Source organism: Lynx rufus, unplaced genomic scaffold (assembly GCF_022079265.1).
Source record: "Lynx rufus isolate CCGP_SWC_20201006 ecotype Redwood Valley unplaced genomic scaffold, mLynRuf1.p SCAF_9, whole genome shotgun sequence".
Classification (NCBI taxonomy): Eukaryota; Metazoa; Chordata; class Mammalia; order Carnivora; family Felidae; genus Lynx; species Lynx rufus.
Genome location: NW_025814897.1, coordinates 113,974,650 through 114,001,671, shown reverse-complemented (window position 1 = coordinate 114,001,671; position 27,022 = coordinate 113,974,650). Strand labels below are relative to the sequence as shown.

The 27,022-nt window shown below is 63.6% G+C and overlaps 1 protein-coding gene across 8 annotated transcripts in view; it reads left to right on the top strand.

Moving 5' to 3' along the window:
- The window catches only part of KCNQ1 (potassium voltage-gated channel subfamily Q member 1), a 322,108-nt gene that overhangs the window by 139,335 nt on the left and 155,751 nt on the right, over positions 1 to 27,022 (top strand). For 5 of the 8 annotated variants that reach the window (XM_047070503.1, XM_047070496.1, XM_047070499.1 and 2 more), the window contains one exon: positions 901 to 1,018. The exons of 2 other annotated variants lie outside the window; for them this stretch is intronic. In XM_047070503.1, coding sequence (XP_046926459.1) covers positions 901 to 1,018 — 118 coding nt within the window. Of the gene's footprint in view, positions 1 to 900; positions 1,019 to 9,719; positions 9,882 to 27,022 lie in introns of those variants that run through there. One more of the 8 variants, XM_047070502.1, reaches the window with a different exon arrangement.

The window sequence follows — 27,022 nt, the reverse complement described above, 5'->3', positions numbered from 1 at the left end:
GGACAGCACTGTCCCATGTGGGTTAAAAAAAAAAAAAGAGGTCTTACCTGGTGTCAGCGGCCGCTGAGCAGAGAGAGATGAGCTAGGAATCCCGTCGGTGGTTGACCTTGGAGGAGAGCCTTCATGGACCTTTGAACTGTGTCACTTTCTACAATGAGTACTTAATTTCTTTTATAATAAAAACGTCAACTGAAGGGAAAAAAAATCAATCCACACTGAGAATCAGGGGACGGATAATGTATTCTCAGCAGCGCTGAGCACCAGCACCAGACTGTAGGGGGTGGGCCCGGGAGCCTGAACGTTACGCTGACCCTTCGTGGCGGGTATGGGTCGCAGATGTGACGCTGTGAACCGAGCGAGGGGCCGGGAGCTCACCGGCTGCCCCTCTCTCCCAGGCTTGCCACTCCTTGCGGGCAGGAGCGCGACTGCCCTGGGTCTCCGCTGACGTGAGGCCCTCCGTCTGCGTGACGGGGACGGCATGGTGGCGGGGGTCCGGGTCCCTCACCGGACCTGTGCCTGTCGGCCGTGTTTTATTGTTGTGCCTGAACGTTCAGGGTGAACCCAGAGACAGACCTAGACGCCCGGGCTGAGCCCTCGCCCTGCCCGGGTGTCGGGGGCCCTCCACTGGTCCCCAGCCTCGGGCTCGGGGGGGGGGGGGCCGCCTCAACCCCCACACCGGATCCCCGTGCGGAGGCCCCGTGTACCGTCCCCGTCCCTCGCGCATCCCTGCAGGCGCATGTCCTGTCAGTCTGTGGGAGGGCTCGGGGCGTGCAAGTCTGCCCCGCGGCGGGGTGGGGGGCAGGGGACGGACACGCGAGCCCGGCTCTGGCCAGCCCCGGGCCCTTCCCCGGCGAGCCTGGCGTGGAGGCCTAACGTGCTGCCCCACACCTTTGCCCACAGTGAAAAGCCCCATGCTGCTGGAAGTGAGCACGACCCACTTTTTGAGAACCAACAGCGTGGCCGAGGACCTGGATCTGGAGGGGGAGACGCCGCTGGTCCCCATCACGCACGTGTCACAGTGAGTGGCCGCTCGCCCGCGGAGAACGGGCTGGAGGGGCGCGGGGCTCAAGAGGGCCGCCTCGGTGCCGCTCCGGGGCCCAGGCCTGCTCTCCCGGAGCCCGCCGCTTGCCGCCCGCCCTCGGCAACCTGGGGGCCACCGGCGGCCAGGGGCCGGCTCCAGCGCCCAGGCACCGAGCGGGGAGGAGAGCGGGGACGCCTCCCGCCAAGTCTGGGAACGCGATCCTCTTGTTTGGACTTATGGAAAACCAAACTGATCATTTTCCACTCGTTTTTGTGCTCTGAGCGTCTGAGAAGATTGTTTTTCTCTCCCCTCGCCCCCTCCCCCGCCCCCCAAAAGAGAGACGACTTTGTTTTTCAGCAGCGTTTCCCCGTAGAACCCTGGCCAGAGCCAAGGGGCAGATGCCGCGGCTGTCCTCAGGGGCTCCTTCAGGTGGAGGAAATGGCTGATTTTCCACGCCTTCCACTTGGCCTTCCCCCGAGGCACAGCTGGCCTGGGACGCACGCCCGTCCTCCCCCGCCATGCCGGCATGGCCAGGCCAATCCCCAGGGCCCGGCCATGGTGTGATTCCCTTGCGATGTATGACTCAGTGCTCCCGGCAGGGGCACCCAGTGGTGACAGCACGTGGTGGGGTCAGTGGGGCACTCGGGCGCTGTCTGGCCGCCGCCCCGTCGGGGACTCCCCGGAGGAGTCCTTCTGTGTTGGGACGCGCGTGCTCCCCTCAGCCCTTCCCAGAGTCACTTGCTGACACGGTGTCCTCTCCACGGACGTTTCTCTGGAGGGTGTGTCCGTTCTCCCAGGGTCTCAGGGTTGTCGTGAGCCGTGTGCGCCTCTGTCAGAGCGAGGCCCTAGGCCTGCCGCCTCTGCCCGGCAGGTGACCGGGGACTGAGACAGCCGGGACCCAAATGGCAGGGCCTCCTGGCCGCCCACGCGGGACTGGCGGAGTCGGGTGGCCAGCGAAAGAGGAAGGCAGGACTGTCTCACGATGGTACCGTGATCAGACAGGACAGGACCCGCCTGCCGTCTTTCCCTGCGCAGCACCCCCTCCCCCCAGGCTCACGGGGGGAGGGGGTCAGGCCTCACCCGGTGGTGGTGGGGGAGGGCAGTGTGCGCAGGACCTGTTTACCGGACTCGCGTGAGCCCGCTGGGGCCCTGGGAAGCAGGGGCGACTACTCCTCACGGACCCGGCAGCGGAGGGGGCTTCTGGGCCCCCATCCGCCCTGGAGATGACCAGACAGGCTTGCTGGGCGAATGCGCCAGGGCAGAGGTGTGAACAGCCAGGGAAGCCAGGCCGTGCGGGTCCAGGCCGGGGCCCGAAGGCAGAGTGCGGACTTAGGCACTCGGGCCGAGGCGTTTTTCAGAGCCCAGGGCACAAGAGAGACCGCAGGGTGCTAAAAGCCGGCGTTCCGTGGCTGGTGCTGTGTGCGACTCCGGTGGCAGTGGCTACTCGGGGCAGGGACAGCCATGACCCTCAGGCAGGTGGATTCCACGCGGGCGTCACGGTTCCCGCTGCCCCTTCTCGCCGCTCTCTCCCGTCAGCCCGTTCATTCTCCCAGCTGTGGCCCAGCCCCTCGACACACACGAGGAGTCCCACCCTGGAAGGACAGGGCTGCCTCACCAGCTCCCTGGCCCTGCGAGATCCCCACAGGGAGGCCCAGGGTGAGGGTGATAAAGGACTGGGGATCCAGGGGGCCCACAGCCAAGCCCGCAACAGTCACCCCTTCGGGGTGAGGGCCGTCAGCATGCACCAAGCTTCCCGGGGCCACGGCCTGCCCACCTGCCCGGGGAGCCCCGGGAGGCGATCCAAGCCAGCAGAGGCAGTGTCATCAGGGGCACTGGGCCACTTCTCTTCTAAAACTGCGGCTGTCAGACCGGAGCGGCCCGGATGCTTGCTGCGGATTGGGTGCTTCGCCGTCCCAAACGCCCGCCGTGGGCCTTCTCGGGCCAGCACTCCCAGTGTGGCAGGTTGGCTGGGGGGTGGGGTGGGGGGGTGTCTCCTGTCACCCCCGGTGCTGTCCGGGCCTACACCCCAGTCCTTGCCCAGCCAGGTCCCCATGCTAGAAGCTATAAGGGCTTCTCCCAGCAGATCTGTCCACCACACTTGGTCAGTGGTGAGTGCTGGGAGAAGGGAGCCGAGGTGTCAGTAGAGGGGCCACCTCAAGGCATCGCTGTCCCATCAGGTCAGGGTCAAGGTGGAGACCGCAGGGCATCTGTGTGAATGTGTCCTTAGTACAGGGTGCTGTGCCCTGGGGAGCCCCGGCGAAGGGCGTGTGATGCGGGCCCAGGGAGAGGTGGGGGGGCCTCAGAACCTAGACGCCCCCGAGGCTGCAGGCTGGGCAGAGGCCCCCCCCCGCCCCACGGCTGGCACAGGTGGCTCTGGGGGCGCCACGACTGCCCTCAGTGTCTTCACCTCCTGCCTGGCACTCCTCCTGACGATGCCCCCAACTGAACAGCTCCGGCTGCTTGGGGACACGTCAAGGCCGCTGCAGGCAGCCCGGCCCCGCGGGCACCTGCCTTGGTGTGTGTGAGAGGGGCAGGGGTGTGCACGGGGGTCTCACAGGGGGCAGAGAGGGTGGGAAGCAGTTGCTGACAGACAGATTCGTCCTTCTCCAGCATTTTACTGATGTTCAATGTATTACCACGTTGGGCCGGATCCAGGATTCAAATTAAAAGCATAAATAAAGACACATTTTGTTTCCATCTCAAGCTCTCCCCACCCGTTGGGCCCCAGGGAGGTGAGGTCACTGCAGCCTTGATTACGGGAAGGTCCCTGGGGCTGGGCGAAGCTCCTCTTTCCGGGGCCTCTGGCCGGGATGAGGGGCGGGGAGCTGGGGGCCCTGAGCAGCCCTGGTGCGGTCTAGGGAGTCGCCGGGGCGTACCGCGTTAGGGAGACAGAGTGCTCTCGGCCACCCCAGCCCCCCACGCGAGCCCCGCCCCGCCCCCAGCTCTAGGGAGCCGGGCTACAGCCTGAAGCACCCCCTCCAGGCAGACCGGCTTCCAGGGCCAGAGGAAGGGAGCCCCGTGCGCACCTGCGTCCCCCACCCAGAGCCTTGCCGCAGGGTTTCCGAGGGGCCGGCGTAAGGTAGAGGTGGGGCATCTAGGACAATGGGGGGGGGCGGGAAAGCCCCCTCCCCAACTCTGAGAGAGGAGGGGAGCCCTGCCCCCAACAGGAGCCGGGAGGAGTTCCTGGGCTCCTGCCCCATCTACTGCCTTGTGGCCACTGACGGCCACTGACAGGACAGTGGCGGGGTTGGGGGGACACCTCTGTGTGCATCCTTGTGCGTCCCCATCTGCAGCCATCAGATTCCCACCCGTCTTCCCAACATCTGCTCGGCCAACCTCACCCCGGGGAGGCCCAGGCAGCCAAGCCCTCTGGGTGTCGAGGCCTCCACGCCAGCTCCCTGAGCCCCAAGTACGGGGCCTGGGACCCTTCTGGGGCTCTGTCTCCTCTCAGGCTCTCTCTCTCCCTGGGAGTCCTGAAGCCCCAGGCTGGGAGGGGCTCCAAGACGCGGCTCCGACCCCCCGGCAGGCAGGACCCGCACCGGGGCCAGGCCGGCCTCACCTGAGATGAGGTGGTGAGGGGTGTGGGTGCCTCGGCATGCCTGTTAGCACACCTGAGTGGGCAGCTAGGCCCGAACTGGCCTCAGCATGAGGCCCCGACTGGGACCGCGTACGGGTGTGGCCTGGGTGCCCCTCTCCCAGGGGCCTTGGGACACGGCAGCCATCTCCACGAAGCCCCCTCCACCCCTGCGGCCAAGCCAGCCAAGCACGGCCAGGAGTCCACTGGCTGCACGCGGACACCCAAGGCAGGTTGTGTGAGAGGCCAGGCCCACCAGGACCGCTGCCGCCTGCGCCCCCCCCCACCCCCGACGGGTTCCTCCGGAAGTGGTGACCCCCGGCCCCCTCCATGTCTTGTGTCACAGCATCCTGGACAGGCGAGGCTCAGCTCCTGTCTACCAGTCGCCCCCAGCCCGTCCTGCTCCGCCAGGGACAGTATAGCGGGACACCCTGGGCACAGATGGGCACGGGGAGGGCCTTCCAGGGAAGGCAGAGCTGAGGCTGGGGCACTGCGGGGCCCCTACCAGGTGGCCACGAGCAACTGTGTGCTTGTGGGCCGTCCTGTGACAGGACAGCCTGTAGGTCCTTGAGCAAAACCAGCCCCGTGTGCCTTAATTAGAATTTCCGTGTCTCCGGCTTTCTCCTGGGCCCTGCGGTCTCATGCCGAGACGCTCGATCTCTCTTTTCCAGCAAGGCCCCCGCGGCCCGGCTTTCCCCCACGTCACTACTAAGGTCACCTGAATTCTGCGTTTGCCAGGGAGGCCAGGGCCAGCCCCACGCCTTCTGGAAACGGGGCAAGTGTCACAAGGCTCGGCCCTGTACTCAGCTCCAGGGACGGCGGGGCTAGCTCTTTGGATGGGACCAGGGTTGCCAAGGGCATTTCAGGGACCCCAGGGCCAGCTGCGGCTCGCTCCCGCGGACCCTGGTGGAGGCCCAGGCACTGTGTGAGTGGCCACCTCCTTGTTCTGCAAACCTTGGTGGGGAAGGACGACGAGGCTGCTTCGGGGCCAGAGAACAGGGGGAAGAGGGAGGGGGCCTTCCAGGCACATCAGAGACCGGTCTCTTTCCGGACCCGTGTCCTGTCTTCTCGGAGCTCCAGACCACCTCCGTCCGCGCGAGGTGCCAAGGAAACCCCGTGGGAGCCGGCCCGGGAGTGCCGTGTGGAGCTGCCTGAGTCAGAGCCTCCCAGCCCCGGCCAGCTCAGACCCGTCTCTGAAATGCACGGGGGGATTAAATGTTCTCCTAATTAAATTAAAAGCGAGGCGGAGTGGCTCAGTGGGAAAGGGACGGGACTAGGAATCAGATGCCCTCGATCTGGCTCCCAGCCTGCACCGGCCCAGCTGCAGGCCGGCCCCTGAGGCCCCTGCTCCGGGGAGTGGGCCCTCTTCTAGGTGGAAGGCCCAGAGGAAAGCGGAAGGCTTCTTACGTCCTTTGGGGACCGTGACAGTGAACTCCTGGCCCCGGGCCACTCCCATGGCGGGGCTCCGCGCTCTCCAAGGGCAGGGCTTTGGTGAGGCCGGCCCCGGCCAGGCAGGCAGTGCTGGAGGAGGTCAGGGACAGGAGGGCATCCACTTGCTAGAGGCGGCTGGAGGACTGCAGTGACTCCAGAGGTCACGCTGGTGTTGCTACGGAGACATCTGCGGTGGCTGCGGGTACCCCACGGCTCCTCTATGTGCTCTGCCTAAACCTGCGAGGGGAGACTGAGCCCTAAGGCAGCCCGGTCGGGAGGCCTGCGTGGGGGGCGGAAGGGGTTGGGGGCCTGGCCGGCTCAGAAAGGACAGTCCTTGCATAGAGAGCGTTTTCCACTTTCTAGTTGAAGGAGACGAGCACGCAGGTCTCCACGGGACTCGGCTCCGTTCACCCCGGGCCCCATGTGACTAGCAGGCAGGTTCCCAGGAAGCCCCCGTGTCCCCAGTCCCCGCCATGCCTTCGGAGGGTAGCCACCGTCCCGGCTGCCAGCGGCACCGCTCAGCCGCGCCCGTTCCGGAACCTTCCGCAGACAGACTCGCACAGGGCGCACACCCACCGGCACGTCTGCCTTCCCGGAGCCGGGCCGCGCGGCCGCAGAGAGCGGTGCCTGCCGGCCGGCCCTCCGCGGGGTTCGTCCATCCCGTTGCCGGCGGCCACGTGGACGGTTTCCAGCGCCGGGCTGTTACCGTCGGTGCTAAGAGCGCCCCGCACGGGCTTCCTGGGGCGAGAGCAGGCTGTACGTCTGGTGAGAATACGCCCAGGCGTGGGGCTGCTAGGCTCGGGTTCAACAACACCGCCTAGCTGCTGCGCCCCACGGCGGCGGCGGGGCGGCGGGCCCGTTCCGCAGCGTCACCAGCACCGGGCCTTTTTCACGGCCCCTTTCGGCCACGCTGGGGAAGCGGGGGCAGGGGGCAGGGCTCGCAGCAGCGCCCTGGGATCTGGGGGCTGGTGCAGGTGAGCCTGTTCTGTTGTCTTTTATTCCGCGTGTACTGTCCTCCAGGAACGTGCTCGTGTCTCCGGCCCGCTTCGTTTCGGGTGGCCTTTTCTCATCCATTTTCAGCACTTCGTTCTTTCTGCCTTTACGTCGCCTGGCTAGGACGGGCGTCAGAAACGCGTGTGCCCACGCCCGCGTACGTACACGGCACGTAAGGGCCGCCTCCCCCTCTTCCGTCGTCTTCCCTTCTCCTGAGGGTGTCTTTTGACGAACAGAACTTTAAGTGAACTCCTAGTGTGATTCAGTTAATCAAACATTTCCTCTCCGGATAGTGCCGTTTGTGTCCTATTAGAGACACGTTGACTGCTCCAAGGTCATAAAGATACTCTGGTTTTTTCTGAAGCTTTATTAGCTCACCTTCCCCGTGTCGATCTGCAGGGCATCTGGAATCCATTTCTGCGTCCAATGTGAGGCCGAGGTCAAGGTGCATTCTCCCCCACCGGGCTGTGCAGGCGGGCTCAGCACCCTTCACGGGAAAGCCCATCCTTCCCCCGCTGCCCCGCCAGGCCCACCCCGTCACCCTCCGGCTCGCTGTCTGCGCGGACCTCGGCTTCGGAACCCCATCTGGTCCCGCTGGTCAGACTGTAGTTCCCCAGGGCCATGCCTCACGGTCCCCGTGCTCCGATCCCGGGTCTTGACAGCCGGTGGGGAAGGCTCCGGCCAGGTCCCCTGCTTCGTCGCTGGCCTGTGTCCGTTTGGTCCACCCCTCCACCCACAGCCGGTCGCCCCAGAAAACCTCCTGTAGGTGGGGGAGGGGGGCTCTCTAGACGACTGTGGCCCCGACGCGTCCCTCGTTTGCTTAGGACTTACTTCTCTTTTCGTGGCCTGTAGTTTTCCGTGCAGCGATGGTGAGCGGTGTGTCTGAGATTTATTCCTCGTCAGCTGATGTTTGTACGTCCACCAAGCCCAGAGACGCTGCATTCGCGGGAGCCCTGGCCAGCGTGGATCATGTCCTGCCTGCAGGACACCGGGGCAGTCTGCTGGCCTCCCTGGGCCCTGGCGCCCTCTTGTAGACACCGGAGGTGGGTTCTCACGGTGCTGGTATGAGCCCTTGAGGACACGTGGTCGGGAGTCTGGCCTTGCACCTAATTCAGGAACATGCCTGATAAATGTCAGCCAGTATAAAACGTCCCCCTGGGACGGAAGAGCCCACGGGGACATCCCTTCCTTCACCCGAGAGCTTCTGAAACCGCCACGTATCCATGGGGATATCGGGGACTGTCCTTAACAAGATGTACCCGGAGGCCATTGAGCCCCGGGCCTCGAGATGGGCTGGAGGCAAGCTCACAACCTCTAGTAGCCTCTAGTAGCTGGGAAAGGGGGTCCGGGACCGTCGGGGCCCCTGGCTCCCGTGGAGGTGCAGGGAGAGGCCTGGGCCCGCCGTCCTGCTGCTCAGGGGTGGGGCGAGGGGGGCCGGAGGACCGTGCCCCGGAGCGGCCACACGTGCCCCAACATGCTTGGGCCGTTCACGCCCGTCACGGCCGGGCCCACCTGCCGAGGACAGCACAGGCTTGCGGCAGAGCGAGGGGCGGCGTGGGCCGTGTGTCCCGCCCTCCCTGGGCCCTGTGCGAGGCGGGGATGGGAGGTCTAGCCCTCATTCTCCGGGCAGCTCACTGGTGCCCAGTGGTGCCCCGCAGGGCGACGGCCGGAACGCGGCGGCCGTGCTCCCAGGCTTGCTGGCGTCCAGGTGCTTAGAGCCCACACCGACGGAGCCCTGCTCTGCGTGTCCAGCTCTTGCGTCAGGGTCGGGAGGGGAGGCTGCCCTTAGCCGAGACGCACAGCTTGTGTCCTTGTGGGTCGGTGCGCCCGTTCACAGCGCCCGGCCCTGCCAGCGTCCCCGTGAGGCAGGGGCAGAGCCGGGGCTCATGCAGACACACCGTCTCTATGGGAGCCCAGGTCTGTGAGGTGGAACCCGGGCCGGTAGCCTGAGGGCCGGCAGGGGGAGAGAGGCGACAGGGGGCGTGGCGTCGGCCCGTGCCCCTCTCTCCGCCGGCGGGAGGGAACGGCGCGCGGAGGCCAGTCTGCGTGCCGGCTGGCGGTCTCTGCGGCCGCCTCCTCCAGGGAGAATCCTGCACGGTCAGCGTCTCCACACGCCACGGCCCAGGCACCACCAGGCAAGACGGGCAAGGGGCCTCGCAGACCTAAGGCTACCCGGGGGGCTCCCGGATGGCTTGGGCAAGGCCGAGCCGCCTTCCCGGGACGCGGAGTGACAGGCCCAGGGTCACGGCTCCTGCCGCGGGCCCAGAGCCCCCCAGAGGCATCCATTCTCGAGACGTGCCGGCCCTTTTGGGACAAGGCAGGCATCCTGGGCAGGGGCGGGCCACAGGGCGGAGGTCCGGCTGTAAATCTGTGAGGTCTGGATGGCCCACGGGAGGCCTGGGGCACCAGCTGGGAAGGAAGTCCTCATGGCGGAAAGGGGAAAGACAAGTGGAGGAGTCCGGATCCAGCCGCAGAGTCTGGCGTCCGCGTCATCCCCACACCCTTAGCCCTGACCCCGCTTTTGCTTTGATCTCGATAAGTAATCTCTTCACATGGGCCGCAGCTCTGGAGGCTTCCTTTAAGGACAGCCCTGGGAGGGTCCTGGATGTCTGCACTCAGGGCCCCCCGCCTCCGTGGGCACGAGGGCAGCGGAGCGGGGGTGTGCGCAGAGCCCCGAGCGCTGGGTTTTTTTCTTTTTAGGGGCAATTCAAGGGATTTTCAAAGGCAACTTGGACTCTACCGGAATTGCCTTCCAAGACTCGGGAACTGAATCGTGGGCGAGATATCAGACTGGCCGGCAGCCGAAGCAGGATACCTGCCTCAACAGTGCCCTGCTGGGGAAACTGAGGCAGGGAGTGGGGTGACTTCCCGGGGCGGGGGGAGACTGCTGGAAGATGGGTGGGAGGTAAGGCCTTGTAGAGAGCGCACAGCTATGCACACACACACACACACACACACACACACACACACACTCAGGGGCGGTCCTTCCCCACGGTTACCTGGCCTGCTGTCCCCCCGAGAGCCAGGCCCCCCCGAGAGGAGGTGGGCAGCTCCCTGCAGAGTGGCCCCCTCTTGATTCGTCAGTCAGCCAGGCTCTGTACCTCTGGCTTCAAGCCTTTGAACGTGCCCTAGGCTTGTCTCCCCGCCCAGCCCCGGGCGGCTCTGGGGCCCAGTGCCTGCCACTCGGTGGCCCAAGGGCGCCTTTCTTCCCCTGCCCGTCCTTGCTCTCAGGCCTTCTGGGGGTAGGCTTGTGTCTCAGAGTTTCAGGATTTGTCACATCGAACAGAATCTTTTCCACTTTGAAACCCTTGAATGCTTTTTTTTCTGCTGTTCTTTTTGAACTGCCCTGCGACCCCCCCAGCCAAGTGTGTGGGCTCCCCCCCAGAGGGTCCGCAGCAGGAGCAGGGGGCAGGCTCGTGAGATGGGGTGGCGTCGGGATCAGGAAAACGGGCTTCCAGTAGGATGGAGTGCCGGCTGTGTGTGTAGGGGCCGGGGGCGAACCGCCCGGGAGACTCAGAGGGACTTCCCTGGAGACGTCCTCCCCGATGACCCCACGGTCCACGGCAGCTCCGTGCTTATGGGCCTCGCCACCACCCAGCCGTCTCCTGCCCTGGGGAGTGGACTTCTTCAGACCACGTGGCCGGGACTCGGGGGTGGGAAAATATCTCTGTACGTGTCAGGAGATGGACAAACTGGGAAATGGGGGTCCCGGGGAGCTCCCGGTCCCGGGAGCCCCAGAGTCCCAGGGACCAGTCCCTGAGGGGTCCCTGCCCAGAGAATATGCCAGCTGTCGACAGAGCCGGGGCCGGGCCCTGGGCTCCAGCCTCTAGATCCCGTGCCCCTCCGTGCCCCGCGCCTGCTCCTTACCCTGCTGATTCTCCCACCCGCAGGCCCTCCCCCAAGGGATGGGGAACAGTGTCCCCCAGGCGGGTCCACCGCAGGCCAGGCTGGGGAGCAGAGGCCGGTGCTAACCCGTGACGTCTGAGCTGGCCAGAAGGAACAGTGAAGGTGGCCTCGCGGGCCACGGCGGGACCTCACGGTGCCCAGCCAGAGGCCCCAGCGGCAAGACCGGGGCAGAGGCGCCCCCACTCCTGTCTCAGGAGCACCAGCGAAGCCCTGAGCGGGGCCAGAAGCCCGGGCTGCAGAGCTGCAGCCTCTCCCCAGGCAGAAATGCGAGCCCCCGGGAGTCTGCCGCTTTTGGAAACAGTCTCCGGAGCAAACAAAGGGCCTGTCCGAGCGGAGCGAGGCTTGGCCTGGACTCAGAGCCGCCACTGCCTGGGCGCCAGGCCTCCCTGGGCGCCGCGCACCCGGAACACCGCAGAGGCTCCTTCCCGCTGCTCACAGCCCTCGTCGGCGCCCGTGACCTACAGAAGGACCACACCGTCCACCTGTCGCTACCTGGCCGCACAGGTGGCAAGGTCCCCGTGACTTGGGTCAGAGAGAAGCGAAGCGTGACCAGCCTGTCCACCGTGTGTGGCTGATCATGGGCTTGTCTCATTGACTGGGCTGGTGTGGGTCTCCGTCTGTAAATGTTTAACTCCCGAGGATGCCAGATCCCAGGGCCTGAAGGCCCAGCCTGGGTGGGGGGAGGGGGCAGTGCTTCTCACTGGTATGTGGGTGTGTGTGTGGGGGGGGCGGGGGAGATCATCTGCAGCCGGCACCCCAGTGCTGCAGCAGGGGGGGCACAGGTGGGATAAGAGGAGGGACTTCCCGCGGGGAGCTCAGCCCCAGGGTGTGCCGGTCAGGGAAGGAAGCCCCATCTTCTCCCCCCACAGCCGAGAGGCGGCCACGGGTGGGATGCCCAGCCCCGAGGGCCCCTCCGTGGTTTCCGGCTGCTTCGGGGCTTGGGGCGCGGCCCCCTCGCCCGTACTTGCTGGCTGCCCCGTGAGGGCCTGGCCTAGGTCTCCCCGCTGGTGGGGAGGGAGGTGTACAAGTTGGGTTGTGGGGCCACCCAGTGTGGGCTCAGGAAGGGAAGGAATGTGACCGAGGCCGGGTGTGGCTGAGGAGAGCACAGCCAGTTGTGGGTTCTTCTTGGGGCCCAGATAGACGTGAGCAAAGATGGAGGGGCCCTCTCTCGCAGCCCCCGCCACACACACTAGGACCTTTCTTCGGCGTGTGGCTACGGAGCTGGAGGCCAAGGACACCCTCTGGAAATCTGAATTCCATTCGCTCTTGGCAAAGAGCGGCTTCCTGCCTGGGGAAGGTGTGTGCGTGTGCGTGCGTGTGCACACACGGCCACGGGCGCTGGCAGGGGCGAGGCGCGTGGGTGGAGGGGTGTTTGATGAGACGGGGGAGGCGACCCCCGTGTGCTTCCCGGCACCGGATGGCACTCGCAAAGCCTGTCCCGAGGACTTAAGACAAACCCTGGAGGAATGAATCAGAAACGTGCGGCCGCGTTGCCTTTGGAATAATCTCAGGCTTAAAACAGTCCCGGCTAAACAGCCTTTGAATTTGAAAGCCAGGACTTTTTGCAAAATAATTCAAAAAGTTTGTTGAACCTTAACCCTTCCCTGATGAGTCCTTCCTTCTGAAGTTAACTCGTTAAAGCTGCTCCAATCCCAGGCTGGTGCCAGACCAGCTTCCTGGAAACCCTCGCCAACTGCTGGCCTTTGGAAAGGCTTGTCACCCTAATAGCTGTTAAAAAAAAAAAAAAAAAAAAACGCTCGCTGGGCACCTTGGCTGCAGGGTCTGAGAGTCCTTTGTGTTTCCTCCAGAGCAGTTTTCCAGGCCTCGCTTCTGGGGCTGACAGGCTGCTGCTGTCCGCGGCCTTACACTGCTGGGTGCCCGGCTGCCCTCTTCCCGCCCAGCTTCGCCAGCGCTGTGTCCCAGCCTCCCCACGCCTGGGCAGAGCCCCCCCCAACAGGCTAAGTGTGGATACGTCCCGAGGGGCTCGTCAGCCTCTGTGTCCCCTCCGTTCCCTTCGCCCGGTGGCTGGGGCGGGGGGCAGTGCCCCAGTGGGGACAGACCGGGGGCCCCCTGCTCGGCCAACACCGTGCGCCCCCCCCCACCCCCGGATGCCCAGCGTCCAGGCGGTGCTGTGTCACAAGTGCAGATAACTTGCTCCTCCCCAGCCCCGAGTTTTTGGCCACACACAACGCCTGGTCGTGAAACAGGGTCCGGGTTCTAGTACTTTTTCAAGCTTAGACCGTGAGCACGCGTTAGCAGATATTTCAGCGGACACAGACGGGAGGCAGATGCATTGAAAAATACATCGTCTTGTTAATCAGAATCAAGGATTACCTGAAAATGGGAGGGGAGGGAGTTACGCAACTAAAATATTTAATGAGACACGGCGGTCAGAACAGACCACGGGCGTGCACGGTCCTCCCTTTACAGAATCACGGGCCTCCAGGTTCCGTGACGACCGGACAGACGTGACGTTTCGTTTCCGAGGAGAGTTCGCGGCTCGGCAGATGGGTGGAGGGCACCCTTCCCACCGGGGCGGGGGTGGGCTCGCTGGGAGCCTGCCCGGGGTCTACTCTCACTCCGCTTCTGCCTTGCGCTGTCAAAACCCCCTTTGTGCCGGAGTAGGCCCTGCCCCTCCGGGTGACACGAACCAGAGCCCGTGGCACCGTGTGGCCGAGCTCCCCCCCCCGCCTCCCACCCAGGGCTGCCCCCACACCAGCCGCCAGCACCCCCCCCGAGACTGCCCCCGGAACAGCCTGGAAGGACACTTGACCCACTGCAGCGCTACAAAATAATAACAAGGATAAAGCAGGCCTTACACGCACACGGCAGAACAAATTCAGAGCACCACAGGGAACACAGGGGGAAACTCAGGCTGTCCCCACCCCGACCCCCACCCCCACCCCCAAAGTCTCCTTCCCTGAAGGTGAGCACCGTGACCGGTTTCCGATCCTATTTTCCTGAGCGTTTCGTATGAGCGGATACGTCCGTGCGTGTATTCTCCCAACGTATACCGCCTTTCTCCGTAAGTAGTCACGTGTTACACATACTGCTTGCGGTTTTTTGCGGGACTGAATGTGTAGGCGTGCCACACCTCTGAGCCACCCGGGGGACACCGATTGTAATCATAGGGGGCACTGCCTCAGAGAAGCACCGTTGCCGAGGACCCGTGTGCACGGGGACGCGCCCACGCACGAACTGGAGACCGCTCCGCGCAGCAGGGTTCAAGTGCTGCTTCCGCGATGCTTGCGGGCTCCTGGCCCGTGTCCCGGCGGTCCCCAGGTGGGACCGTGCTTGGGGTAGCTCTGGGCTTGATGGCACTGCTTCCATAAACACGGGGACCCAGACGTGGCGGGCTGGGAGGGCCCTGCTCGGGGCGAGTCGGCGGGCTTTCCGTCAGTGGACACAGGGACCGAGGGCCACAGGACTTAAGTGCAGTTGGCGGGGCGGGGCCGGCAGTGGCCCACGCAGTGACCCGCAGGCAGGACGGTCTGGGCGGGAAGCAAGTGCGGGGCATCTGAAGAGAACAGCAGGCGTCCTGCTGTACGGGCACCTCCCAGCTGTCACCGAGGGAGCCCACGCATTTCTCCGCGAGCGCGCAGCGTGGCCCTGGTGCGCGGTGTTCCAGGGAAGATGCCTGGGCGTTCTGGAGAAGGATCTAGATCAGGACATCTAGCGCATCTCCTTTCTATTAACATTTGCAGAGCATTGTACACAACACGTCCTCCTTGGATGGATGCACGGGGCAGCCAAAGGCAGCCATCAGCCACTCGCACAAACTAAGGAGCTGCCCGTGGCGAAATCAGTCCCTCCCTCCCCACTGAACACTACCGTGGGTGCCCACCGCGCTCACCCCTGCTCGCGCTCTCTCTCTGCTGACGGAGGCTCTTTCTAGGCTGTCCCTTATCAAAGGGGGACAATACAAAGTAAATCGGTTACGGAGGAGAACTATAAATCTTGCCAAGATAGGAGATTTCGCGACGTTAAGGGAAGTGAAATTGAAGACTCTCTCTCACAGATTAAGCAGAGTTAGACACAGCACGGAGGAGAAAATCAAGGCTGATGCCTAGATAAGCATTTCAAAGGAGAGCAAATGAAACGATACGAGATTGAGCGTGGCCCCCAGGCAAAGTGATGGAGCCCTACTTCCCACTGTTTCCATAGCTACTGTTGTTATCTCTCAAGGTAAAGTCACATCCAGTCACACCCCTTTTTCATGTAATGTCTCCCTCTTAAGCGGATTCCTTTCAAAAGGTCCATTTCCTCCCATCTACACATTTTGACCCCTGCTGCCACACGAGGGCCGCACCTGCCCACGCAGTGAACATGGCCGAGTGCGCCCGTCTGCCCGCGCCCTCCCCAGCAAGTGAGTGGTCCCCGATTTTCTCTTCATTCAGCTGATGGGTGAGCGCAGGTGTCCTGGCATCTGTTCCTTTTATTATAAGCGAGGACTTTAGCCCTTCAAGTATTTAAGAGCATTTCCTTTTCTCTTTGTGTGCCGTCTCCCCAAACTCTCATTGTTTTTTTTTATTTTTTTTTAACGTTTATTTATTTTTGAGACAGAGAGAGACAGAGCATGAACGGGGGAGGGGCAGAGAGAGAGGGAGACACAGAATCTGAAACAGGCTCCAGGCTCTGAGCCGTCAGCACAGAGCCCGACGCGGGGCTCGAACTCACGGACCGCGAGATCGTGACCCGAGCCGAAGTCGGACGCTTAACCGACTGAGGCACCCAGGCGCCCCTCTCATTGTTTTCTAACACCTCTCCTTACTGACTTATAGGAAGTCATGTGCGTTGAAAATGTCTCATCCCAGTTCTTCCTCGGTCTTCTAACTTCTATCCTACTTTTAAATTCTGACATCGACTTTGGCGGTCTTTTGTGACTTGGGGTCCTCGCTGTGAATTCTGAAGACTTCTTCATTCTGAGATCGCTGTCACGATTCTTCCATCTTTATTCCGTCTTTTCACATTTAATGGTGCTTCATCTGGATGTTGGGGTAAGAAATCATCGCATCCGATGTGTCCCCTGCACGTCTAAGTAGCTGTCCCGACACGATCGGTTGCAGGGCGCCCGTCTTCTCTCCGCTGACGTCAGCTGTCGCCTTTGTTGTGCCTCAGGCTCTTCCCGTAATCCGTGTCCACCGCTAGACCGGCTTCTGGGCGGCCGACGGGCCTGGTGATAGGCCGGACGCGATGGTCTCACTCGGGAGCTTTACGACGTCCTCAGCGGCGTGGCGGGGCCCCCTCATCTCCGTTACTTCAGGGCCAGCGCGAGGAAGCCGCGTTTCACACGGTGCGGTCAACCAGGGAGTCCACGGCACGGCCGCAGATCAAAACGCCCTTCAGAGGCAGACACGGGATTAGTGGAACGGGACACGCTAGAGGGTTGGGGACCGAGCCCTCACCTCGGCAGCGGGGCATGTCAGGGACCAGGAGCGCTCGCACAGGGGACCCAGCCGCTCGCGGGGTGTGGGGCTGACCCAGGGCCTGTTTCCCGTGCACGCTAAAGGGCACCTTAGGAAAAGTGAACTCAGGAGAAAACGGCAACAGACACGAAATCTAGGCCGTGCAACCGCCACCCCTCCCCCCCAACAATGCCATCACCAGAAGGAAGGCCCTGACCCCATACGCTTTCTGGCCGGAGTCAAAACGGCCCCACGTCCCACCCCAGAGAGCAGGGACTGTCTCTGTGTCTTGCCCTGGTTACCTCTGTCCTCATAAAACCGACCCAGACGAGTGCTACCCCGGGGCCCTGGCCCGCTGCCCCCTTTTGCTTGGTGTTCTGTGTTCCCGACTTGGGAGCAAAGAGTCGTGCGTGGTTAAGGGCAGGTTTTGGAGCCCACGGCCCAAGTTCCAACCCCGACCGCACCACCCGCTACTGGGTGGACCTCGAGGGAGGAGTGGAGCCGGGGTCTCGGTCTCCCCATCTGTAAAATGGGGATAATAGGAAGGCGTGCCTTCCAGAGGGCCGCCGGGAGGGTTGAACGGACTCCTGCGTGAAGCCTCGACACCGTCACCGACACGCGGGAGGGCGACGGTGCGGGCCAGGCCGTGCGCGCCTTCGCCGCGGTGGGTGCCTGGCCAGGCCACGGGGAGGGGGGTTTGCATGAGTCAAATCGGCCTCAGGAAAAAAGGCAGTGCACACTCACAAGCCTGTTTACGACCACAGGCACTCCAAAATCCGCTGCCTTCTAGATCACAGGGCCGGCTGCCGCCAGAGAGCTCCAGATGACGCTTTCTCAGAAGTTCTCAAGACACACAGACGTGTGCCCTGTGTTCGCAGAGACTTCGGGACCAGCCTGTGTGATCAGGAAAGGAGCGTGTGTGTGTTTCGTGACCCTCTGTAGTCCGCTGGCGTTTTCTGCTGAAGCTGGGATCTATTTAGATTAACTGAGAATTCTCTTCACAGAAACAGCCGTTCTAGCCACAGATAGAAGAGGTTTATCTGTGTGTTCAAAGGAGCCGTAACGTCCCTCAGCATTTCTTGGCGCTTTGGGCAGGGTTTGTGCATTTAAAAATTCATCAGTGGGTACTTTTAGGCCCGTTGATTTTTTTTAGTACGGGCATCATGATTTTTTTAATTAACCTTCATTCTGAGAGAATCGCGGATTCACATGCAGTTGTAGGAAATAATCGCTTGCGTGTGTCCTTCGCCCAGTTTCCCCCTCAGTGACATCTTGAAAACTGTAGGGTAAGATCGCTGGCAGGACGCAGACACTGATCCGGAGGAGCTCCTGTCCCCCACAGGGTCCCTTCTGTCACCCCTCAGGGCCATACGCACTCCCTCGACCCCACCACGTCCTCAGCCGCCGGCAACCACCCCTCCATTCTGTCCTTCGAGTCTGTCCTTATGAGAATGCTCTGTGGGTGGGACGGACGACATGAGACCTTGTGAAATCGACACCACTCCCTGGAGACCCACCAGGGCTGCCCCGTCTCCGTGCATCCTCGGCCTGGCCCCACCCAGGCTTGGACTTTTAGAGCCGGTGGACCCCAGTCACTAGTATTTTCTTTAGGCTGGTTTGCATCACCATGGATGAAACAGGGGCGCGTTCCCGTGTAATGCCAGCCTCGCCAGATGCCGACACCGGTGGAGTCCGGGCTCCGTTAGCGAGGCTCCAGATGATTTCGTCAAGAATGTGATTATTTTAAATAGATGCTCAAAAAAAAGATCCAGTGAAAAATGTTTTTGTTTTGCTTTTAATCTCCTTTTTTTAGCCCCTTGGTTGAGATATGACTGGCATACCAAATCTGTACGTGATGAACAGTGCGGCACGAGGGGTCTGGAGGGAGGTACACGCCCGAGACCATCGCCGAGACCTAAACGCTCCATCAGCTCTCGCCCGCTTTATCGTCTGTATTATTGTTATTTCAGAAGGGTGCTCCACACAAAACCCGCCCTCCTAGCAGGCTGTGAAGGCAGCGGGGCTAACTGCGAGGGCCCTGCGCCCTGGGGCTGGTCACAGCCCCGCCCGCCACGGCCACCGGTCCTCCACTCCCCGGGGTCTGGCCGACCGGCATCACCAAGCATGTGTCCTTCTGCACCTGGCTTACTTCCGTGTCCCCCACGGTTGCCCCTGTCGTCACAAATGGTAGGATTTCCTTCTGGTGAAAACATTCTTGGACCACGGCTCCATTTCTGAACGTCAGCAGGACACCAGAGAGTCCTTCCGCGTCGCTGGTGCTGGGTGAAGGGGTGGGCTAGAAGGAAGCAAGCCAGCTCCCTGTGGGAAGACGGGGGGCCGGGGAGCCCTGGGGCCGTCCTGTGGGGGCGGGGAGGGGGGCATTCCTGCCTTGAGTGCTCCCCCCAGAGAGGGCCTCACTCTCTCCTGGTACCTCCTGTCTCCCCACCAGCCCGCTCAGCAACGTCTGCCCCTGTCCCCCCCTGCTATGGGACCCCTAGTCGTCGTCTTGAAGCTCCCTGCTCACCCGCATGGAAAGGATGGCTCTTGGAGCTGGGGTGACTGCACCGGTCCCCACGAGAGTTCTGGCGGAGGGGTGCAGTCAGCCGACCTTCATGGCGTCAGGCTCCCTTGATAGGAAACGGGGCTTCCCAAAGGCCCCCACCTGGTCCAGGCTGGGCCAGCCTGTGAAGCCTGGAAGGGGCTTGCCTTCCGCTTCTCTGGAGGTTTCTAACTGTACCCCCGCCCCCCAACACACACCCTGAGCTAAGACGGGAAAGGGGCAGCTCGGGTCTGGAACTCCCGTGGGCTCCCCCAGGGTGGATACGTGCAGGGTCCGGGCTCTCAGAGCTGCAGGCATCTAGAAGATTCTGCAGTACCCTGAAGGCAGATGGAGGAGAGGGTGCTGCCTCTCCCGTGTGTGCGTTCTCCCACGAGGGAGATGCGAGCGTGCCAGGCCCTGTGCAGGCCCCAGGGGACCAGCCGGGGGCAGCCCTGTCCTCTCAGAGGCCCGCCAGTGCCGTTTAGGTGAAGAGAAAACTCCCCAGCCCTGCACACACTCTGGGCTCAAGAATAATCTTCAAAGAGTCAGAGGACTCGTACTTCCCCTTAGCCAGGCACTGCGCTAAGCGCTTTATAAACATGATTTCACTAATCTGCCACATCAGAGCAGCTCTTGACGTAAGAACATTATCACCCTTGCTTTATACATAATCAACCTGAGGCTTGAAAGGTTAAGTCTAGGGCCCAGGGTCACAACGCTCGTAGTGACCCTGGAGTGGTAGGTCTAATGAAGTCACCGTGCCTCCTCGGACATTCCCTTGGTAGCCTTTTAAGCATGCCGAGCCCTCTCCCCCCCCCCCCCCCGCCGCCACTCCCCTTCCCCAGGCTGGGAAAGACTCACCCTATGGGTCCTGGCTCAGATGTCCCCACCTCAGACCAGGCCTCCGAGAACCCCGCACCCTGCCCCCCATTCTTAATGTGTAACCGCGTGTGTACTTGCGCTCACGGGTTTCCTGGCTGTCTCCTGCAACTGCGAGAGGCCGGTGGAGGCAGAAACCAGCCTTTCTGTTCAGCGTCGTTATCTTTAGTGCTTAATCCGCGTGGAGCCCATCACGGCCCCTCTGTGAATGTTTGATGAATAAATCGGTAAATGAATAAGCGAGGGGGATTTGTGCCCAGGCCGTCAGGTACGGGACCCCGGCTGTGGTCCGTCCGTCATCCCGGGGGGGAGGGGGGCCTGCTGGAGCCCACGTCGCCTGCGGCGGGTCTCGGAGCAGCCACGAGGCCTCAGAACTCTTTTCGGAGCCCCCCTCAGCCCCCCTTTTCCTCCAGGGCTCATGGCTCATCCTACAAGGCCATGGCAGCTGGGAGCCCGGGGTCTGCCCAAGGTCTCTAATCACAAAGGATCTCTTCCCCGAGGCCCACTCCCCTCTGTCGCCATTCTACACGTGGGGAGAAATCAAATGCACGAAGTGAGATGACCCTCCAGGGGCCTCGTACAAGAGGCTACTTGGGTTTTTATACATCAAGAGACAGTGGCTCGGGGAAGGCAGGTGCTCCCGGAGAGCAGGCGGGGGCGCCCAGGGAGGTGCTCAGAGAGCTGCCCGTGCTGAGGCCAGGAGTCTCCCTGCCACGGGCTGCGCTCCGACGCCGGCGGTGCCTGGTGGCCCGAGTCCTGTCCTCCCCAGGCAGGAAGTCTGCCCCCGCCTCTTAATGGAGTCCCCTCCTGGGAACCAGGAGCCGTTACATCTTCCTGTTCCCAGGCTAACGCTCACCAGCCAGGGAGGTGTGGGGACGGCCGGTGTCAGGAATGAGGCCAACACCTGCCTGAAGGCTCCCACCGAGGCTGAGAGAGCGGAGGAGGGACAGGGACGGAGGGACAGGGTGGGGGGTCCCGGCGCTCCCCTGCAGGCCTGGGGATGGGCAGTGGCGTTTAGTTTGCAAGATAAGCCACGTGGAGGCCGGGTTTCCCGTTAGGCCGCTGTGCCTGTCACCACCACCTACGAAGCCTGGTCCTGGGGGCTCTGGGTGGCCGAGAAAAAGGAGGAATCGCGTGATGATTCCATCAAGGATGGTTTTCCTATGAAAACAGGACTCGTTAAAACACAGGGCTTAGTTCTGAGTAAACATTTCTTTTTTTTCTTTTAATATTTATTTCTGAGACAGAGAGAGACAGAGCGTGAGTGGGGGAGGGGCAGAGAGAGAAGGAGACACAGAAGCCGAGGCAGGCTCCAGGCTGTCCGCACAGAGCCCGACGCGGGGCTCGAACCCACGCACCGTGAGATGATGACCTGAGCCGAAGTCGGTTGCTCAACCGACTGAGCCACCCAGGCGCCCCTCTGAGTAAACATTTCTAACTGCTGAGGAGAAGCAGAGGTTTATAACGCAGAGCAAGAATTAAAGAAACAAAAGCCCCCTATATATACCCGGACGGAATCCGTGAATCCTGCCCTGAAACACCGCTCCGTCCGATCTGCTCCTCGTCTCTGCTCCCGGGAGCCTGTGTCACGTTCCCGTCTGGGTACTGGCGGCTTGGAAGGGCCCGGAGCCTGGCCGGGGCCTCGGGGCCTCCGCGCCCGCTCCCAGGTTGAGCGCCAGGTCGGCCCAGACGGCCTGGGCTCCGGGACGCAGCCCGGACCTCAGCCTCCGCCTCACACACCAGCTTTGTTAGCGTCCTCTCCCTGGCCCCACGCTCACGGCTGCCTCTCTCTTCTAAACCATAAGCACAAAAGATGGCCAGAGGTACACTCTCCACGGCATTTTTCCGAGACAGACAAAACCCGACGAGAGCCTTTTGATTCCTTCCACTTAGAAGCATTTCCCTGGCAACCCTGTCTCTCCTTAGTCAACACCAGCTAACTTCATCCGTCCCCTTTATCAAGACATTGTTTAGAGCAAATAACTCATTCATTAACTGGTCCCGCAACTTGGGAACCCTTTCACACCGGCTCTCAAGAGGCCTTTCCCCTGAGAACAGGCACGCCGGGCCGGTGGAGAGCGGTGCCGTGGGGGCTGTCTGGTCTCGGCCGGGAGACAGGCAGCTGTCCATTTATCCACCGTGCCCACTACCCTCCGACTGGATTAAGGAACCTAACAAAAGGGGAGCTGATGTGGCTGGAGTGACCTACCCTGTGTCTATCCGTGTGGCCGCTCCCGGGGGGCCCCGGGGGCTCGGTCCTCACAGACTCCCGCAGCATCCTCTCTCACTGGGAAACATGCTCCTCTGGCAAAGAGACGACGTTCCAGAACTTTCTAGCTGACCTCTCCTCTCTTCCTCCGTTTCCACTGTTAGGTGTCAGAGAAAGCACCAGATTTGCTTTCTTGGTGTCCCTGAAGGACCCTCTGGCAGAGGAGAAAGTTTTTCCCTTGTCTGTGGCGCCGAGGTTGAGGCTCCCCTTTTCTGGGGGGGGGGTGGGGCGGGGCGGGGGGGAGGAGAGGCTCGCTGGCCTGGCTGGGAGCTGGCAACTGAGACCGAGGACTTGCTTCAGCTGAGGGACCCAGGAGGAGCCCCGCGGCTGCCGTGCCCGCCCGGGGGTGGGGGGCAGGCTCTGCCTCGGTCTCTCCCTTGCAGTGGGGGTTGCCTCCCCGCGTGCCCTTGCTGCCTCCTCCAGAGAGTTCCCAAGAGGTAGATCGGGGCTTTGCACAGACTCTTCTCTCTATGGAAGGGTAGATTTGTGTTCCTGATCTACCCGGGACATTGTGGCTGCTCCAGGGGACGGAGGAAGAGGTGAGATGCCTTCGGCTTTTAAAGTCCTGCCCTATTCATCCCCGATCTCCTCCCGCCCTGCCTCAGGTACTCCTGCTTCCTGGCTTTAAAATGTGCGCCTCTTGGACAACCCGTGGGCGTGACAGATTGGGGGACCGTGCTCCCCACTGGTGCAGGTGGTCTGACGGTCGGACAGGGAGGGGCTGCCCGCCCAGCCCCTCCCCCCCCATCTAGGCAGAACGGCCCCTGCGTGGGGCTGGCGAGTTCGGCCCACGGGAACATGGCTTCCGTCTCCTTCTCGATGGTTCTCAAACCCCCACGGCGTACACACCGTGACCTGTGACCTGTGACATGCATCACCATGGGTTTCCCACTTCGAGGCCCTAGCCACGTCACATGGGGCCCCACTGCGTCACTGGGGTTGGACACGGGTCAGCGGACCTCTGTTCACCCAGACCTGCACCCTGAAGGGGAAGCCCTCAGGGTCGCCAGAAGCCCAGCGCGCCTCCCACCAGGCAGGCCACACCTAAGCGTGGGACCCTGGCCCCGCTGCGCAGTGGGACTACCCACAGGAGTAACAGCTTGTAGCTGCAAGGTGGGGCAGTCACCCCAGGCGGGGTAGAGACACGGGCCCACGCAGACGCTAGAGGCCCCGAGTGGGTCTGGGGTCCGGGGCTTGTGCAGGCAGGCCCCCGCCCCGGGGGCCCTGACTCGATCTGCCCAAAGGGCCCACGCAGTGGGCACAATCTGGGAGCAGGCAGCCTCCTGGCTCACCAGGGCCTCAGCCATCACCTGGGCTCGGGGAGGACGAGCCTGGGGACGTCCCGAGCACCACCGGTGAGGCCTGCACGCTCTGGGAGAGTCGGGGGGGGGGGCTTGCCGTAGCCCCCTCTGGCCCCCGTGGGGGACGGCGGGGCGGAGGAGGGTGCCAGGCCGGCCCCCCAGCAGGTCTGAGTCGATGGCCAAGTGCGGGCCCTCGCGGTCTCTCGACTCCTCACTTCTGGGTCTCCCATGCCTTCCTGAGAACACAGCTGTGCCCGCCCATCCCGTGTCCCTCCAACCCCACTGGCTCCAGCCTGGCCGTGTGACCCTCAGGCCCCGTGACACACAGAGCAACGTCCCCGTCCCAGTAAACGCCGCTGGCCTGGGAGGCCGGACCCCAGACCCCAGTGCTCCGTGCCTGGCCAGGGGAGGAACGTGCTCGGCTGGGCTTCGCGGGGCGTCACCCCCCAGCGCCCCCCCCCCCCCCATCAGGAGACCCAGATCCCTGCGCCCAAAGCCCCTGCCTGCCAAGTCTCTGTGATTGTTCTGAAACATTTCCCACCAGCAGACACCCCCGCCCGCCCCCCGGGGCAGTCGCCTGCACAGCCGGAACAAGAGCCCCGGCGAAGGCACAGCTGCTGTGAGCAGATCTCGGAGCCTGGCTGCCAGCACTTTCCACATGAGCGAGTCTGCTCTCAGGCTGAGCCCCGGACTGTGCCGAGCACGGCTGCTGGACCGAACACGGGTCCCCACCTGGGCGGCAAACCTGTGTCTGAGGTGGGGACGAGCACCCCGTTGTCAGCCGCGGCCCGCTGGCCTGCAGCTGTGAAACCACACCCCCTCGGCAGGAAGTAGCCCTCTGCCCACCCCCACGGAGCAGTCTCAGCCCTGGCGGAGAGGGGCCCCAGGGAGGGACACAGCGGGCCTGGACGGGGGGCGTATCAAATGGACAGCAGTCCACGAACCCCTCCGGAGAGATCTGACACTGGCCTCGCCCACCGCCCGCAGGGTCTGTGACAGCGTTGGGCTCCCAGACCTGATGGCCTCGGGACGAAGGCCGGGACGGGCTGGCCTCCGTGGAAGCCTCCGGCCCACGGATGCCACCCCTGCACCCAGCTGTCCAGGCGGCGTCCCCGCCTGCACAGGAGCCATTCTGGGAACCTGGGACTTGGGACTGTTCCCTGTGCGGTCCCCTCACCCCTGGGAGGCGCTGTGGCTGCTGGCGGAGGGGCCCTCTGCTGAATCGGTGGCCATCCCTCCCCCGCCAGGTCCCAGAGCCCGGGCGCTGAGGTGCCTGGGCCGGTAGCCAGCAAGGCTTGGGGACACAGAGGACAGGGGTCTTCCGGCATCCCGGCCATGCTCCCCAGCCACCCAGCCCGGCCCCTGCCCAAACCCTGGTTCCTGAGGAGACTCAAAGGCCAGAGTCGGGGTGTCCTGCGGACATCCTGACGGGATGGAAAATCCCCAGCAGTCGGGCCCCGGGCTGAGCCGTGACACTGACTTCTCCCGCCTGCTGGGGTCAGCCGGGCCCACTGCTTCCTGCTTCCCTTTGATGTCTGCGTGTGAGGGAGGGGTCGGCACCCCCCTGGGTGCGGGCACACTTGCTCGCTCGCTCGCTCGCTCGCTCGACTGCAACGGGGAGTCTGCGCTTATGGGGCCTGGGTGTGCTGGGGTCAGGCAGGGGGCCCGGCGGGGTTGAGAGGGAGGCCGGGCGGAAAAACCCCAGCCTTCGCAGAGCCCTCCCGAGGGCGAGGGAGGGTCTGCCCCGAGCCCCCCCAGAGGGCACGTCGGCTTGCTCGGGGGCCCTCCCGCCTACGCGGTCTGATCTGGGAGGGAGGCACCGTAACGAGCCTCTGTCTAGATGGGGAAACTGAGGCCTCTGGACGGTCCCGGCAGGTCACTCGCATGGACTCCTGGGGGCCTTGCTCTTGTGCATGGGAAACTTCCCAAGAGGCTTCGGTGGCCGCTGCCGTTTCACCGGCCCTCGGTGCGGGCGCTGGGTCCCAGGCTCCACGTGTGCCCTCCTAAGTCGCAGGAGCCGGGCAGACAGGCCTGGTGGCCCTGGTGCCGGCCAAGCCAGGCGCTCTCCTGAACGCTGGGCCCAAGTCGGCCCCTTAAAACCGGTCCAGGAATCCCAAGAGGTACCTGCTGGTTTTAATCAGTGTGCGGAAGAGGAAAGTGAGGCAGAGAGAGGAGGTGACCCGCCCCGCCCCACTGACACCCCCACCCGTCTGCACTAGAGCCGGGATCCAAACCGGGTGGCCCGGAGCTGCTGTTTCGTGGCACCGTGGGCTCCCACCACCCCACACCTGCAGGCTCAGCCGCCGCCCCCCCCGCCCCCCGCCAGGCTTGGCCCTCCTGCACAGGTGCCCGAGGGTGACAGGGCAGGCTGAGGGTCATGCAGCAAGGCTGAAGCTGACCTGGGGGAAGGGGCTGTGTTCTCTGCTCCCGCCTCCAACTAACTGGGGCGGGGGGTGCTGGAGAGCAGGCTGGCTCTGCCCGGACAAGCCCCGGAAAACGGCAAAGGATGACCAGGGTAGTGGGGGCCGCAGGGCCCATGACAGGATCCCTGGAGGCCTGGGAGGCGGGTGTACCTTCTGCAGCATTTTGAGGAGCAGTTACCACCCCCTCCCGTTGTGCCGGATGGCGTGGGAGCTGAGCAGTCCGGCCCCCACCTGCCTGCAAAGGTGGGCCTTTGAGACCCGAGGAGAAGAGCCGTGAGGCACAGGTGACCGGGGAGGGCCAGGGCCCTCCCCTTTTAATGACTCTGGTGCAGGGGGTCAGGGGCAGCAGCTTTGAAGCCAGCCCTGCGGGATGTTCCAATCAGCCCCTGCACAGATAATCTCCCACCCGACCCTGGAACTCAATGCCAGTCTTGGGGTGCCCCCCCACCTTCAAGCCTGAGGCCTTTTTGGTGGCCTTGGGAAGAGCCCCACCTTGGGAAGTGGAGAGTGGAGGAGGGGGCGGCCCTGCCCGCCAGGATGCATGCCCCCAGAGACCCCTGTCCCGTACTCTGCCTCCCTCCAGGCACCAGCTTCCTCAGCCGAGCCCTAGATGTGGGGGGGGGGGGTGTCCGGAGAACCACCCAGTCTCCTTAGCCCTGGCGCCTGGCCCCGGCAGGCTGGCGTGACCCCCACCGTGTCCCGCCGCAGTCCCAGATTTCCTCCCTTGCCTCGTCTGCCGGCCTAGGAGCTCACAGAGGGCCCCGTCCGACGGTCCCGGTTTCCCACCACTGGGCCTGCGCAGGAGGGACAGCACGATCGATGAATCCACAAAGTAGCAATCTGCTAGCGGGCTATCTTCTGGATTCCCAAACATCCAAACATTTCAGGACCAAAACAGAAGCCGACCAGTGGCCCGTGGCCCCGGCGGTGGGAGGGGGAGGGGCAGCAGGCAAACAGCGGTTGGGGAGGGCAGCGCCGACGAGTGGCCTCCGGGGACTGCCACCCTCCGTGGCTCTTCGCGAAGCTGGGTGGGGGGGCATCTGCGCCCTAGCAGCCTGTGCAGGGGGAAGGCTGCCTCCTCGGGGTGGCGGCTGGCCCTCCCAGGTGTGCAGCCGTGGCCTCAGGCGTCCCTCTTGGGCTTCCGGGCCGCCTTCTCCGACGACGGGGACGGTGGCGGGCCACGTGGCCCATGGGGACAGGCTACTTGGGCAGCCATGGCCCCCGCAAGGGCCGCGAAGGGCCGGGTGAGCCCCGTGTCTCCTCCCTCTCCTGGTTCTGCAC